At 45.5% G+C, this 15,543-nt stretch overlaps 1 protein-coding gene across 1 annotated transcript in view; it reads left to right on the top strand.

The window, feature by feature from the left end:
• Window positions 1–5,889: 5,889 nt before the first annotated feature.
• LOC143294239 (uncharacterized) overlaps window positions 5,890–15,543 on the top strand; it is a 37,182-nt gene continuing 27,528 nt past the window's right edge. The window contains exons 1-4 of the mRNA XM_076605670.1: window positions 5,890–5,967; window positions 8,233–8,388; window positions 10,704–11,414; window positions 12,124–12,274. Of these exons, the coding sequence (XP_076461785.1) occupies window positions 8,348–8,388; window positions 10,704–11,414; window positions 12,124–12,274 (903 nt within the window). The 5' untranslated portion in view covers window positions 5,890–5,967; window positions 8,233–8,347. The remainder of the gene's footprint in view (window positions 5,968–8,232; window positions 8,389–10,703; window positions 11,415–12,123; window positions 12,275–15,543) is intronic.

A 15,543-nucleotide genomic window follows, 5' to 3' on the forward strand; every position in this document is an offset into this window, starting at 1 on the left:
ACTTGATGCTTCAAACGGCTGTCGTTAACCCTTTACCTCCACTTGATGCTTCAAACGGCTGTCGTTAACCCTTTACCACCACTTGGTGCTTCACACGGCTGTCGTTAACCCTTTACCACCACTTGGTGCTTCACACGGCTGTCGTTAACCCTTTACCTCCACTTGGTGTGTCACACGGCTGTCGTTAACCCTTAACCTCCACTTGGTGCGTCACACGGCTGTCGTTAACCCTTAACCTCCACTAGGTGTGTCACACAGCTGTCGTTAACCCTTTACCTCCACTTGGTGCTTCACACGGCTGTCGTTAACCCTTTACCTCCACTTGGTGCGTCACACGGCTGTCGTTAACCCTTAACCTCCACTAGGTGTGTCACACAGCTGTCGTTAACTCTTAATCTAAGTGCTTTACACAGCCGTACTAGCTGTGTTGCACAACTGTCTTTGACGTTCATTTCAACACAACTGGGTTTGAAAGAGTGAATCAGAAAGCACAGTCCGTGCGACGCAACTGAGAATTCATGGAGAAAAGAGTACTGTGTGCAAAAAAACAAGTTTCGCTTTCATTTCAAGGAAGAGTCAAAGTTCGCGGATTGCTCCATATTCGCTGCAACACACGGGCTTGAAAACGAAAACAACTACAAAACAAAAGGAAAAAAAGAAAAGAAAAAAAAAAAAAGAAAAAAAGAAAGAAAAAAAAGAAAAGAAAATAAGACCCACCACGCTGTGTGCAAAACAATATACATATAGATTTTTTGCAATGGTCTATAATTTTGTGTGCAAAACAATCGTTTTTTGCTTCTTCAATAATGTATAGAGCGTTGTCTGCAAAACAATCAAGATTTTTTGATGGTTTATGAATGTTGTGTGCAAAAGTATGTTTTTTTTCTCTCAATGGTTTATAGAGTGTTGTTATGTACACACTTATCAGGTTTTTTTCAATGGTTTTTAATGTTCTGTGAAAAACAATCAGATTTTTATCAGCAGTTTGTAAGGTGTCGTATGTAAAGCAATAAGTTTTTTTTCAATTGTTTACAGAGATTTGTGTGCAACGTAATCGGGTATTCTGAGTGTTGTGTGCAAAACAAGCAGGGTTTTTAAAAAAAATGGTTTACAGAGTGTTGTGTGCAAAAGAAGTAGGTTTCTTTTAATGGTTTAAAGAGTGTTGTGTGCAAAACACAGCGCAGCACAGCACAGCACAACACAGCGCAATGCAGCACAACACAGCACAACACAACACAACACAGCACAACACAACACAACACAACACAGCACAGCACAGCACAGCACAGCACAGCACAGCACAGCACAACACAGCACAACACAGCACAGCACAACACAACACAACACATGCAATGTCATTCACAGTTCTTTTCTCTCTTCATCAAAGGGTCAGACTTGCTGTTGGTGGAGATGACGTCTTCAACATCCGGTTACATCACAGCCGTGAACAACATCACTTTCCGCCGGCTTCCCCCTTCTGAGAATCCGGCGATACGGGGGGCTTTGCCTGTCCCGCCTGGCCACGTCGTCATGGTCAGCTTCAAAAAGATTCTGATGCATCCCTTGGTTGTGGATCTGTTCAGTGATGGCGGGAACGGTTCTGTGGCCAGGCTGTGGAGCACTCCTCGTGATTCTCTTCTGTTTGGAGGAGACCTGTGCCATGTCTTCAAAGCGGCAACGCTCATTGTCAGGATCCCCCTCAGAGCGTACTGCCTGTGCTCATCCTGTTTTCACTTGCTCTTTTCTTTTCACCCTGAAAACAGAACACCTGAAATGCTGTCTGACCGGCTGTATAACTGTTCCGTGGACTACTATCCCAGCTTCCAGCGGCATCTGGATTGTAATCTGAGACATGAGTGTGAAGACTGGCGGGACGAAGCAGCCCACTGCCCCTTCAGCAGTCCTGAGTGTCAGGGTTTTGTCGCCGTATGTGGCAGGTGCTACAAAGTTGCTCTCACGCTGCAGGACTTTGACAGTGAGGAGAGCGATAGTAGTAAGAGGGGAAATCAGTACTGCCGTTTGTTTGGGGGGAAACTAGCAAATCCTGTGTGTGCGGACAACAGCATTTCTTGGTATGAGAAGCTGTACTATGAGGGTCTGCTAGGCCCCGCCAAGAGGGAATCCGTATTTTGGACTGGTTTCTTCTCTCGCGACATTGCAGTCCCCAATATATATAGATATGTTGTGATTAGTGATGACAGAACTGTCTTGTTTCATTCCGTTTTGATCAGTGCAGACAGATATGAATTTTACCCTCCCAAACCCAGTGACAGAGAACGCAAGGACCAAAAACTCTGTTACAAACAGGAGGGGGTTAATGTTCGTAGTGCCGCCTGCGTGTTGAATGCTGGTTCCCGTTCCTTTGGTGCCATCTGTGAGGTGGGAACTGAACGGCACTCTAATCTGTCCACGGCCAGTTCACTGAGCATCTCACCACTCCCGTCACCAAAAAAACAACAGTTTTTAGCATCGTGCTCAGATGGTCAGATGACATTTTCGTTTCTCTTGTGTGGTTCACACTCATATGGATTGTGTAGTCAAGAGCATACTTGCATCTTTTCCGAACACTTACCATACCTAAAAAGTAAGCTTCAATCAAGAGATCTTCGCCTCAATTTAGTTCCAACGTTTACATGCAGGGATGACGTGGCTACCCTGTCATACGCTTTGATATGTGACTTCATCGTGGACTGTCCAGAGATGAGTGATGAGTCGTTCTGTAGACATCCTACTTGTGATCGTACATTCACCTGTTCTAACGGTGAGTGTGTACCTTATGACAAGGTATGCGACATACATTCCCACTGTCTTGATGAGTCCGATGAAAAGACGTGTACTCATTCTGCGTCGTTAGATTTACAGCAACGTTATCTGACATCTCCCACTCTCGTCACGTTTGATGGAATAAGATCTTTCTCCTCCACCAAAATGAATTTCAGTCAGTCCTGTCCTGACACACATTACCGCTGCCCTGGTGAGTTCAATGACTGCCTGCCTGTCTACACACGCTGCAATGGAATGTACGATTGTATTGACCACCAGGATGAAGAGGGGTGTGGGGAAATGACATGTCCAGGATTCTTCAGGTGCAGAGCATCCACAATATGTCTGCACACTGACCATGTGTGTGACGGCTGGCCTCACTGCCCTCTGCATGAGGATGAAATGTGTAGCATGACATGCCCTGAGCACTGTCTGTGCCATGCTCACACCTTCCTCTGCCCTCAGCCTTTCCAGGTAACACTCTACCCTGCTGTACGTTTTTTGGACGCCACAGGTTCAGGTATGACGCTGTCTGATGTGCAGAACCACACCTATCTTATTCACCTGATTCTGGCGGAATGTTCCCTGGCTCGTGTTCCCAGCGTGATGTTGTTCAATTTGATGTTTCTTGATCTCACTGCTAACAAACTACGGCATGTCAACATGACTTCATTTTTTAACCTAGAAAATCTACGAACATTGTATTTGGCAAGCAACCCTCTCACTTCGTTATACAACGACTTCTCGAATGGTTTCCAACACCGTTTGCTCACAGAGCTGGATCTGTCACATACCCCACTGACAGTGTTTGACGCTAATGTCTTGGCACATTTTTCCAGCCTGAGGAAACTGAACTTGACGTTTACCTCAATCCACACAATCACTCCTGATGGCTTCCAGCCGAGTCCCCAACTTGTGGAGCTGCACATGGATGGAAGTCCGTTGAAAACGTTTCCTCCTGATGTGTTGAAAAGTCTTTCCAGTCTGCAGATAATTACTACAGGCAATTATAAACTATGCTGCAAAGAAATGCTTCCATATCATTCTGAAGACACGTTTTGCAAAGCTCCAAAGGTTGAAATTTCCTCGTGTAAAGATTTACTGCAGTCGTGGACATACCGCGGCTCTCTGTGGCTGGTTGCCGTTCTCTCAGTGACAGGGAACGTCTTCTGCTTCTGTGCACGAGTCTGTCTGCAGAAGACAACCAGTTCAAGTGGATTCAGCGTGTTCATTACCAGTCTCACCATTGCAGACTTCCTAATGGGTGTCTATATTGCCATTGTTGGAGCGGCTGATGAACGGTTCCGTGGCAGATATCTCCACCATGATGACGCATGGAAAAACAGTGTGACCTGTAAAGTGGCGGGATTTCTGTCTCTGTTGTCCAGTGAGGTGTCAGCTTTGATCATCTGGTTGATCACACTCGACCGTTTCGTTGTCATTCGCTTTCCATTCAGGGATTTGCGATTCGGGCGAACATCGGCGACTATAGCTTGCGTCCTAACTTGGCTGGTGGGTTGGTTCCTTGCCTTGATGCCCCTCCTCCCGGTGACAGCACACTGGGAGTTTTATAGTCAAACAGGCATTTGTATTCCACTGCCAGTCACGAAACAAAGTTTCAGAGGAAAAGCTTATTCCTTTGGTTTGTTCATCGTTCTCAACTTTATCCTTTTCCTTCTGACCTCTGCCGGCCAGGCGTGCATATTCTGGTCGATACAGAAAAACGTCATGAAAACAAACACGACCAGAGTAACCAGGGACATGACCATAGCTCGGCGGTTGATCACTATTGCCGTGACGGATTTCTTGTGCTGGTTCCCCATTGGACTGTGTGGACTGTTGGCGCTGACTGGAACTTCCATCCCTGGAGAGGTGAACGTGGGTCTGGCGATTTTCGTCCTGCCTTTGAACTCTGCCATCAACCCCTTTCTGTACACGATCAACACGTTTCTGGAGAAGCGACAGAAATCTTATGAAGCTAAACTTCTGAGATGGTTAGAAATGCACGCTGCTCTCTCTGATGAATAGCACGACCCCCTTCCCCTCCGTTTTGTGTGTGTGTGTGTGTGTGTGTGTGTGTGTGTGTGAACAAGAGAGCCGAGAGAGAGAGAGAGAGAAAGAGACAGAAACAGAGAGACAGAGAGAGAGAGAGAGAGAGAGAGAGAGAGAGAGAGAGAGTGAGTGCGTGTGTGTGTGTGTGTGTGTGTGTGTGTGTGTGTGTGTGTGTGTGTGTGTGTGTGTCGGGGCTCGTGTGCTTTTATGTGTATAGTGTTCACGGGGCCTGTGCACCAATTCTGTTTGTGCTTTCATATAATTGATCAGTGAAACTGCATCAGTGTTTGTGCATATCTGTTGTGCATATGGTGTGTGTGTGTGTGTGTGTGTGTGTGTGTGTGTGTGTGTGTGTGTGTGTGTGTGTGTGTGTCTGTGTGTGTGTCTGTGTCTGTGTGTGTGTCTGTGTGTGTGCGCGCGTGTCTGTATGTTTATGTACACATATTTGCTTATTTGTTTATCAGTCTATTTATTGTCATTATTGTCTTTTTATTTCATTTATTTACAGTATTTATCTTTTTTTCCCCCTGCATTGAAAAAAATCATTATCTGTCTGCTTACTTTTTGTGTCATCCGTTTGTTTATTCATCTATTCATTTATTTGTTTATTTATTTGTTATCTATTCATTAATTCACAGTGATATATCCATCGGTTTATTTGTTTATGCACTTTTTCCCTCAAGGCCTGACTAAGCGCGTTGGGTTACACTGCTGGTCAGGCATCTGCTTAGCAGATGTGGCGTAGCTTATATGGATTTGCCCGAACGCAGTGACGCCTTCTTGAGTAACTGAACTGATCTTGCATTGTGCTCTATTTTACAGCGTCAGAAAATGTATCTTTCTGCTAGGTTGGGTGTACATTTGTCAAATTTACATTTACGGAGGCACATTTTTCCAAACAGTAATTTCATATCATTTTTATTTGGATATATCATATGTATGTATTTTCACAGCAGATTTTGTGTTGTGTATATGGATGAAATTAATATGCACGCTTTTACGCCTTGAAACTGACTCGATCACATGTTTATTATCGTTTGATTTTCCGAGACAAATTTCTCAGAGTTATCGTTCGTTGACACATGAGACTTGGTAAATACAACTTGCACGTTTTCAGAACGTGCGAAAGTGGAACGAAAACAACACGAAAATGTGAGTAACATTTACGTTGTCACAGACATTGACTGATATTGAATTATACAAAATACAAGCTTGGGTAGATAAACATCTATGTATTGTGTTGTTATTTGTTTCCCAGCGTTTTGTTGTTAACTTGTTTAGACATTGCCATACATTGTGACCAGTGTTCCTGTGAGTGTGAGCGGAGATAGTACTGACATCTTTTGTGATGAAGTACATCACTCAGTGCTGGCATGTGACACAGGCGGTACTGGTTCTGTCACAATAGCTACCACGCAGAAGGGACAAAGTATAAGCAGACAAAACAATACCTAAAATCACGTAACGAGAACCACTCCAGGCTTTATAACAGGACTATTGAAGAAACATGAACTCGCCACACTCCAGGAAAGACGACTCCAACTACGGCTAGGTTTCTTCTACAGGGTGGTTGAGGGTCTGGTGCCAGCGTTCTTCACTCCGAGTGACTTTATCACACCGCAGAAGCCAGGACGACGCATCCGCTCCACGAGAGACAAGAGCACATACCTGTCGCAAAACCCTGTAGAGAACTATATTCGAAACAACGATAGATGCTACTGTGTCCCTGAAACAAACACCGACCAGTACCGATACTCTTACTTCCCAAAGACAATAATTGAGTGGAACCATCTAGACGATACCATCGTCCACAAAAAGTCAGTGGATAGTTTTAAATCGGCTCTGGCAAAAGCCAGAAGCCAGTAACACCAACATACTGCGCACCCCCACCGTCGCATTTATGCCAGTAAATGGATGTAGCGACGTATCGATCCAGATCCAGTGGCCGTGAACAATCCTCCGACTTGACCAAGTACCTGTTGAGGGAGTCAGACGGAGGGGAAGGCAGAAAAACAAAACAAAGCACACGACTGAAAACATTGCAGAATGGACAGGAGAGCCATTTGCACAGACCCAGGCTTTGGCACACAACCCTGAAAGACACTGTGCTGGATGCCTTGCAAGGGGCCTCCAGCAGACATACTGATGCATGAGCAGATGGAGGGAGGGGAGGGTGGTGGTAAATTAGAACTGAAACTTAGTCCAAAAAGCACGGCCTGGCTCAGCTGGGTCGCTCTGAGGATTAGCTCTAGGGAGCCCAGGGGAGATGAAATGGCGGCTCAAACCTTTAAATGTTCTTATAATTCATTAGATAAAAAAGAAAGGAAGAAAGATAAAAATGAGTGGATCCTGTGAGAGGGGGCTTCACTGAGTTATGACTGAATGGTGTGTCTTGGTGGCAGCAAGACTGGTAATGTGTGTGGAGGGATCTTGTGAGAGGAGACCCAAAAAGACTGTGTGGTGTGTCTTGGTGGCAGCAAGACTGGCAATGTATGTGGAGAGATCTTGTGAGAGGAGACCCAGAAAGACTGTGTGGGGTGTCTTGGTGGCAGCAAGACTGGCAATGTATGTGGAGAGATCTTGTGAGAGGAGACCCAGAAAGACTGTGTGGGGTGTCTTGGTGGCAGCAAGACTGGCAATGTATGTGGAGGGATCTTGTGAGAGGAGACCCAGAAAGACTGAATGGTGTGTCTTGGTGGCAGCAAGACTGGCAATGTATGTGGAGGGATCTTGTGAGAGGAGACCCAGAAAGACTCAGTACACACATCCACACACCAGACATATTTCACATTATCTCAGTACACACATCCACACACCAGACATATTTCACATTATCTCAGTACACACATCCACACACCAGACATTTTATAGCACACTTGATTCACATTCATTTCAGTACACACATCCACACACCAGACATTTTATGGCACACTTCATTCACATTCATTTCAATACACACATCCACACACCAGACAATCTCTATGACTTGTCTTGTCTGTCATAGCTCCCGCTATGCTGATATCTGTCACACACACACATTGCACACACACTGCAGGCACAGACAGACAGACATATATACACACACACAGAGTAACACACACACACACACACACACTCACACTCTCTCTCTCTCTCCCCCTCTCTCTCACACACAGAGAGTAACACAACAACACACACACACGTGCGCATGTGCGTGCGTATGCACATGCATACACACACATGCGTGCACACACATGTACCTATTTATATAAGCACACACATGTTCATGTCACTCGCCAAAGAAAATGTGTTTCAAAACAAATAAAGCCGACAATCTGCAAAAGGCTACTGAAAGAGCTTGATCTATAGATGCTTTGATTATTATATCCAAACATTTTTTTTTTTTTTTTTTTTGATTATGTTTTTTCTCATTTTCAGGATGATGTGAATATGAACGTGTAGTGAACATGGACCTGTAAAGGAGAGAGTGAACAGTGTTGAGATTTTCTGATCAACATCACAACACAGCTGTGCCCTGCTGCTACCGTCCGTCATGGAGGAGGAGACGGACCCTGCAAGCGAGACATTGGTTTGGTGAGTTCCTTTGACTGAGTGGCTCACTCTGATGCGTGCATGTGTGTGTAAAGACTGAGTCTTGTCTGGTCGTGTCTATAAAGTAGAATGCTGTGGTTATCCATGTACAGGGCAGCTATCCACTAGGGGTCTGGGGGGTGCGCTCCAGGAGACTGATGCCTGTGTACGACCGTTAAGTCCCCCCAGTTCAGCCAGGGGAACCTGGGCCCCATTCAGCATCAGTCAGAACAACAACAACAACATCATCATCAGCAACAGCAACATCATCATCAACAGCAACAGCAACATCATCATCAACAGCAAAAGCAACATCATCATCATCAACAACAGCAACAACAACAACTACAGCAACAACAACAACAACAACAGCATCATCAACAACAACATCATCATCATCATCAACAGCAACAACAACAACAACAACAACATCATCATCATCAACAGCAACAACAACAACAACATCATCATCATCAACAACAACAACATCATCATCATCATCAACAGCAACAACAACAACATCATCAACAACAGCAACAACAACAACAACAATAATAGCAACAGCAACAACAACGACAACAACAGCAACAACAACAGCAACAACAACAACAACAGCAACAACAACAGCAGTAACAACAACAACAACAGCAACAACAACAACAACAGCAACAACAACAACAATAACATCATCATCAACAACAACAACATCATCATCAACAACAAAAGCAACAACAACAACATCATCATCATCATTATCAACAACAACATCATCATCATCAACAACAACAACAGCAACAACAACAACATCATCATCATCATCATTAACAACAACAGCAACAACAACAACAACCAAACATCATCAACAACAACAACCACCACCACCAAACTGTCCTGTAGCTCTGCTGAGCCAGAGGCTGCCAGCCAGGCCTCAGTCCTGGTCTTGAAAGCCTGAGGGGAAATGGCTGGAATGATGTGGTCTGGAATCTGGTCTGTCTGGAGTGATAGACACCTTTTACAACTGTGTGTCACATCTTCCTCTTGTTCGTCTGGGCCTCCAAGAATGTCTGGTGTCAGTGTGCTGACCAGTTACCTTTGTTATTTTTTATTTATGTTTTTATTTCATATATCATTTTAATTCATTTTTTTCATTTATTTATCTTAATTTTTTTTTCTCTCAAGGCTTGACAAAGTGCGTTGGGTTACACGCCTGATCAGGCATCTGCTTAGCAGTTGTAATGTAGCATATTTGGATTAAATGATTTGTCCAAACTCAGTGATGCCTCTTTGAGCAACTGAACTGAGCTGAAGTGACCTTTACTGACGTAATAGTTAATGCCAAGAATAATGCTGAGTTTAGGGTTTGGTTTTGGACACCATGAGGCAAGTGACTGGTTCATCACAAAATCAGTGGGTCATTTTCAAAATTGATGAGTCAAGAAAAACAAGTTCTTATTCCTACCCTATCAAGCCACCCCACACCCCCAAAAAATTTGTAACTGATTTTGTACTTTGTTGTTAACACTGCTTGGTATGTGAAATGATTTATCTATCTTATTATGTCTGTCAAACTCTCTATCTCTATACATATCTGTTTCAATATATCTATATCAGTATATGTAGATCTATATCAATATATATAGATCTCTCTCTCTCTCTCTCTCTGTATATATATATATACATATATGTGTGTGTGTGTGTGTGTGTGTGTGTGGTGTGTGTGTGTGAGAGACAGTATGTAGAGACTATGAGCTAATGTTTGCTGTGTCAAGGTGAACACGGAAAATATATTTCAGTCATTACAAAACTTCACTCTGCAGTGCTGATGCACTGATTGATGCTGACTGCAGTGCTGATGCACTGATTGATGCTGACTGCAGTGGACAGTAAATGTCCACGTTATGGTCCAGTCAATGCGAAGGGAAAAAGTAGAAACTGAAGCAAAGCAGTATAGCAGAAAGACATCATATCTGCAGTGTCACTGCCGCTTGTGTTGGTATGATACCATTGTTTTATGAAAGCACTGCATTTGGACAAATCCCTGTATAAGTATCCATTATTATCATTATTATAATGTGAGTGTGTGTGTTGTGTGTTGTGTTGTGACATACCGCACCCTATGACCTGTTGCATAATATCGCACAAAGGGCGGACACCGGGAACACGCTGAAGAAAAAAAAACAACAACAAAAAAACCCCGCTAATCATCATTGACTTGCATATGTGCGCCCTTGTCTTTGTAGTACACGCCCTTGTTTTAATGAGCGGAGTATAGGATCTGCTCTTATACTCTCCCTGTGTGTGTGTGCGTGTGTGTGCAGGAAGGAGCCAGTCAACGGAAAGAGAGCCTTCTTCACGGAGGAGGTGTACCAGCAGTTGGCGGGACCCGAACCCAGCCTGGAGGACCGGGTCATGCGGATGATGGACGCCCTGGGCTTCCCTCCGCCCTCAAAACTCGCCGCCAGGGGGCCAGGTCACGCTGACGCCCCCGGCCTGGACAGCTGTTCACAGGACAGCCGGTCATCATGCGGCACAGAACCTGCGGAGGTCAAGGTTGAGGACGCTGAGTCGTCTTCAGGGCCGGACCCAGCGTGCGGCGGTGCGGGGACTGAGTCAAAGGAGGACTGTCGATCCAAACCATGTGAGACGACCGCCGTGCCACACGCTGCTCTGCGTCAGGAAAACAGTCAGGACGGTGGAGGGGAGGGGGTGAGATTGGAACCCAACGCTGGCCCTCAGACAGATCTCTGTGTCAGCGTTCCCCATGGGGCCACCACTGCTTCCTTGGGACAGGATGACGGGTCTGCAGGCTTGGGGGCCGACGTCGTCAGCGGCCGTGTGTGGAGAGGGAAGGGGAACAACCCTGTGTGGAGAGGGAAGGGAGACGATGCTGAAGGCGATCACCAGACAGCAGGCAGCTCAGCGGATCAAACATTGCCGGAGGGTCCTGTCAGGAGAGACGGTAGTGCCATGGACGCTCAGGGACAGACACGCTCTGCACATCGTGGGAAAATGCATGAGAAAGGGAGAAGGTTGGCTGTAATGTGCTGTACATCTGAAATAAGCTTCAGATTATTTAAAGTTGTGTATATCTGTAATAATGGCTGTGAAGATTCTAGGTAGTTTTCCAAAGTTGCATACATCTTAAATATCGGCTGTGAAGATTATAGGCAATTTCACAAAGTTGTATGATTTTGTTTGTTCAGTTATGTATCTGCTAGAGTTCATTTTGACAAAGCTGAACATTTTCTGAATTGTGATATCTCAGCCATCTCTTAAAAAAACAAAACGTATTGGGCTAGTTTTAATCTCTTTTTATGGTGCACATAATCATTTTATGTTTGTGTTTACGATGAGCCTGTGATTGACCAAGTTATTTCTTTGTGGAGTTTGATTGATTGATTGAGGCACATGTTATAGTTGGTGATTAACTGTGGTGACCTCACTGGTCTTAAGTTGAAGTGTTGAAGTCAGTTTTGAGTACTCTGTTTTAATCCCTCAGACCTAAGTTGAAGTGTTGAAGTCAGTTTTGAGCACTCTGTTTTAATCCTCAGTTTTGAGCACTCTGTTTTAATCCCTCAGACCTAAGTTGAATATTGAAGTCAGTTTTGAGCACTCTGTTTTAATCCCTCAGACCTAAGTTGAAGTGTTGAAGTCAGTTTTGAGCACTCTGTTTTAATCCCATTAACTCTGAGTTGTTTCTCAGGAGCAGAGTGAAGTGGCATGATGTTGTGTCTCCAGACCTCCGGTGCCAGAGGCTCCGAAATCCTCTCTTCTCCATGAGCAGCACCTGCGCTACCTGCACCTGTTCCAGAAGTGTACCCAGAAATTCTTCTCGGGCATCGCCACACGCCCCACCCCTGATGAGCTGAAGGAGCTTCAGGAGTTTGAGGTGAGTGACCATTTTCCTGCGTCGGTCGGCATCATTGTAGTCCTCCTTCTTCCATGTTCCCCAGGTCATGCTGTCAGGTGGTCAATCTGGTCTGCATCACCAAGTCCGCCATCCTCCGCAGTGCAGCAGGTGGTCCCCAGAGCTTCTGGTGGAGTTCCACCTCACAGGGCCAGGTTTCCCTCCTCAGTGCGCCAAAAGCTGGGCAGAACTGTGATAAGTGCTCTGCTGTCTGTGAACCTGTGCCGCATGGGCATCATCAGTAGGGGGCAGTCTGTCTGTAGAGGTGGGAAAGGAGCCTACAATGTCCACAGTCTGTAGAGGTGGGAAAGGAGCCTACAATGTCCACAGTCTGTAGAGGTGGGAAAGGAGCCTACAATGTCCAGTTCTCAGTCTGTAGAGGTGTGAAAGGAGCCTACAATGTCCAGTTCTCAGTCTGTAGAGGTGTGAAAGGAGCCTACAATGTCCAGTTCTCAGTCTGTAGAGGTGGGAAAGGAGCCTACAATGTCCAGTTCTCATCCAGTCTGTAGAGGTTGGGAAAGGAGCCTACATGTCCAGTCTCAGTCTGTAGAGGTGTGAAAGGAGCCTACAATGTCCACAGTCTGTAGAGGTGTGAAAGGAGCCTACAATGTCCAGTTCTCAGTCTGTAGAGGTGTGAAAGGAGCCTACAATGTCCAGTTCTCAGTCTGTAGAGGTGGGAAAGGAGCCTACAATGTCCAGTTCTCAGTCTGTAGAGGTGGGAAAGGAGCCTACAATGTCCAGTTCTCAGTCTGTGGAGGTGGGAAAGGAGCCTACAATGTCCAGTTCTCAGTCTGTAGAGGTGGGAAAGGAGCCTACAATGTCCAGTTCTCAGTCTGTAGAGGTGTGAAAGGAGCCTACAATGTCCAGTTCTCAGTCTAGAGGTGGGAAAGGAGCCTACAATGTCCAGTTCTCAGTCTGTAGAGGTGTGAAAGGAGCCTACAATGTCCACAGTCTGTAGAGGTGTGAAAGGAGCCTACAATGTCCAGTTCTCAGTCTGTAGAGGTGTGAAAGGAGCCTACAATGTCCAGTTCTCAGTCTGTAGAGGTGGGAAAGGAGCCTACAATGTCCAGTTCTCAGTCTGTAGAGGTGGGAAAGGAGCCTACAATGTCCAGTTCTCAGTCTGTGGAGGTGGGAAAGGAGCCTACAATGTCCAGTTCTCAGTCTGTAGAGGTGGGAAAGGAGCCTACAATGTCCAGTTCTCAGTCTGTGGAGGTGGGAAAGGAGCCTACAATGTCCAGTTCTCAGTCTGTAGAGGTGGGAAAGGAGCCTACAATGTCCAGTTCTCAGTCTGTGGAGGTGGGAAAGGAGCCTACAATGTCCAGTTCTCAGTCTGTAGATGTGTGAAAGGAGCCTACAATGTCCAGTTCTCAGTCTGTGGAGGTGGGAAAGGAGCCTACAATGTCCAGTTCTCAGTCTGTGGAGGTGGGAAAGGAGCCTACAATGTCCAGTTCTCAGTCTGTAGATGTGTGAAAGGAGCCTACAATGTCCAGTTCTCAGTCTGTGGAGGTGGGAAAGGAGCCTACAATGTCCAGTTCTCAGTCTGTAGAGGTGGGAAAGGAGCCTACAATGTCCAGTTCTCAGTCTGTGGAGGTGGGAAAGGAGCCTACAATGTCCAGTTCTCAGTCTGTGGAGGTGGGAAAGGAGCCTACAATGTCCAGTTCTCAGTCTGTAGAGGTGGGAAAGGAGCCTACAATGTCCAGTTCTCAGTCTGTGGAGGTGGGAAAGGAGCCTACAATGTCCAGTTCTCAGTCTGTAGAGGTGGGAAAGGAGCCTACAATGTCCAGTTCTCAGTCTGTAGAGGTGGGAAAGGAGCCTACAATGTCCAGTTCTCAGTCTGTAGAGGTGGGAAAGGAGCCTACAATGTCCAGTTCTCAGTCGGAAGAGGACTACTTGCTGTGCTCTGTGTGAAGTCCAAGAGCATCGTCCTCTGATCCAGTTTGGTGTTTGTTTCTCCGTTGCTCTGTGAACTGGGTCTTCAGGATTGCTCGTGCTTCTCTACAGGAGACAGGATGGACAGTCTGTTCCATTTTGCTGACCACCTTTGACAGCCTGTCAGCCTCCTCATTTCTGCTGACTCCACAGTGCGGTGGGCTGCAGCATCATTGTAATAATGGTGATGATATGTATACTTAAAGGTTTATGAATATTCTTAACTCTTCTATGTGGATGCAGATATAACTATTCCTGTAACTATTCCACAGTCCACACATAAAGGTATTGGAACAGTCCAGAGAAAAATAGCTTTCATGATGTTGGTCACCGCACTATTCTAGTCACAATTCTATTGCTGATTACATGTTGGTCGCCTTGGTATCCATTTGAAACACTAGAAAACAACACTACAAAAACTTCTACTGTACCGTCTTTGTTGGAGCCTTGTTCCAACACTAATTCATCCGTTTTTTGCAGTCAAAAACATCGTGTTGCTTGGCTAGCCGCCATCTAACCGAACACGTAAAGCCTAAATTTATACAACAGTGAGTTTGTCTTTTGAACAAACTCTCTCACACAAATGGTCACTGTCAAGGGAGGGAAATCCATTCAGAAAGAGCAAACTGTCATTGGGAAACAAATATTACTTCCCTTTAAGTGTTACAGTCTCAGTAAAAATTGCGATATGTTACCGCTTAAATGTAAGTGGATCAGCATTGATGCTAAGGTTGTGCTCCTTGGATATGTACGTGGAACAGCGTGATTGAGCTGACCAACTGTGGAGTGATGGCGTAGGGGTAACACGTCTGCCTAGGAAGCGAGAGAATCAGAGCGCGCTGGTTCGAATCACGGCTCAGCCGCCGATATTTTCTCCCCCTCCACTAGACCTTGAGTGGTGGTCTGGACGCTAGTCATTCGGATCAGACAATAAACCGAGATCCTGTGTGCAGCATGCACTTAGCGCACGTAAAAGAACCCACGGCAACAAAAGGGTTGTTCCTGGCAAAATCCTGTAGAAAAATCCACTTCAATAGGAAAAACAAATAAAACTGCACCCAGGAAAAAATACAAAAAAATGGGTGGCGCTCTCAGTGTAGCGACGCGCTCTCCCTGGGGTGAGCAGCCCGAATTTCACACAGAGAAATCTGTCGTGATAAAAAGAAATACAAATAGAGATACAAACCAACTGGGTGATGTGACTGGCATTCAAACCCAGGACCTTCGGGTTGACAGTTGAAGGCTGAGGGCCTTGGGCTGTGGGCTCTTTCCTTTTTCTGTTATGTGTTACTGCTGTTGTTACTGTTACTGCTGGTGTTACT

This window comes from Babylonia areolata, chromosome 19 (genome assembly GCF_041734735.1).
Source record: "Babylonia areolata isolate BAREFJ2019XMU chromosome 19, ASM4173473v1, whole genome shotgun sequence".
Taxonomy (NCBI): Eukaryota; Metazoa; Mollusca; class Gastropoda; order Neogastropoda; family Buccinidae; genus Babylonia; species Babylonia areolata.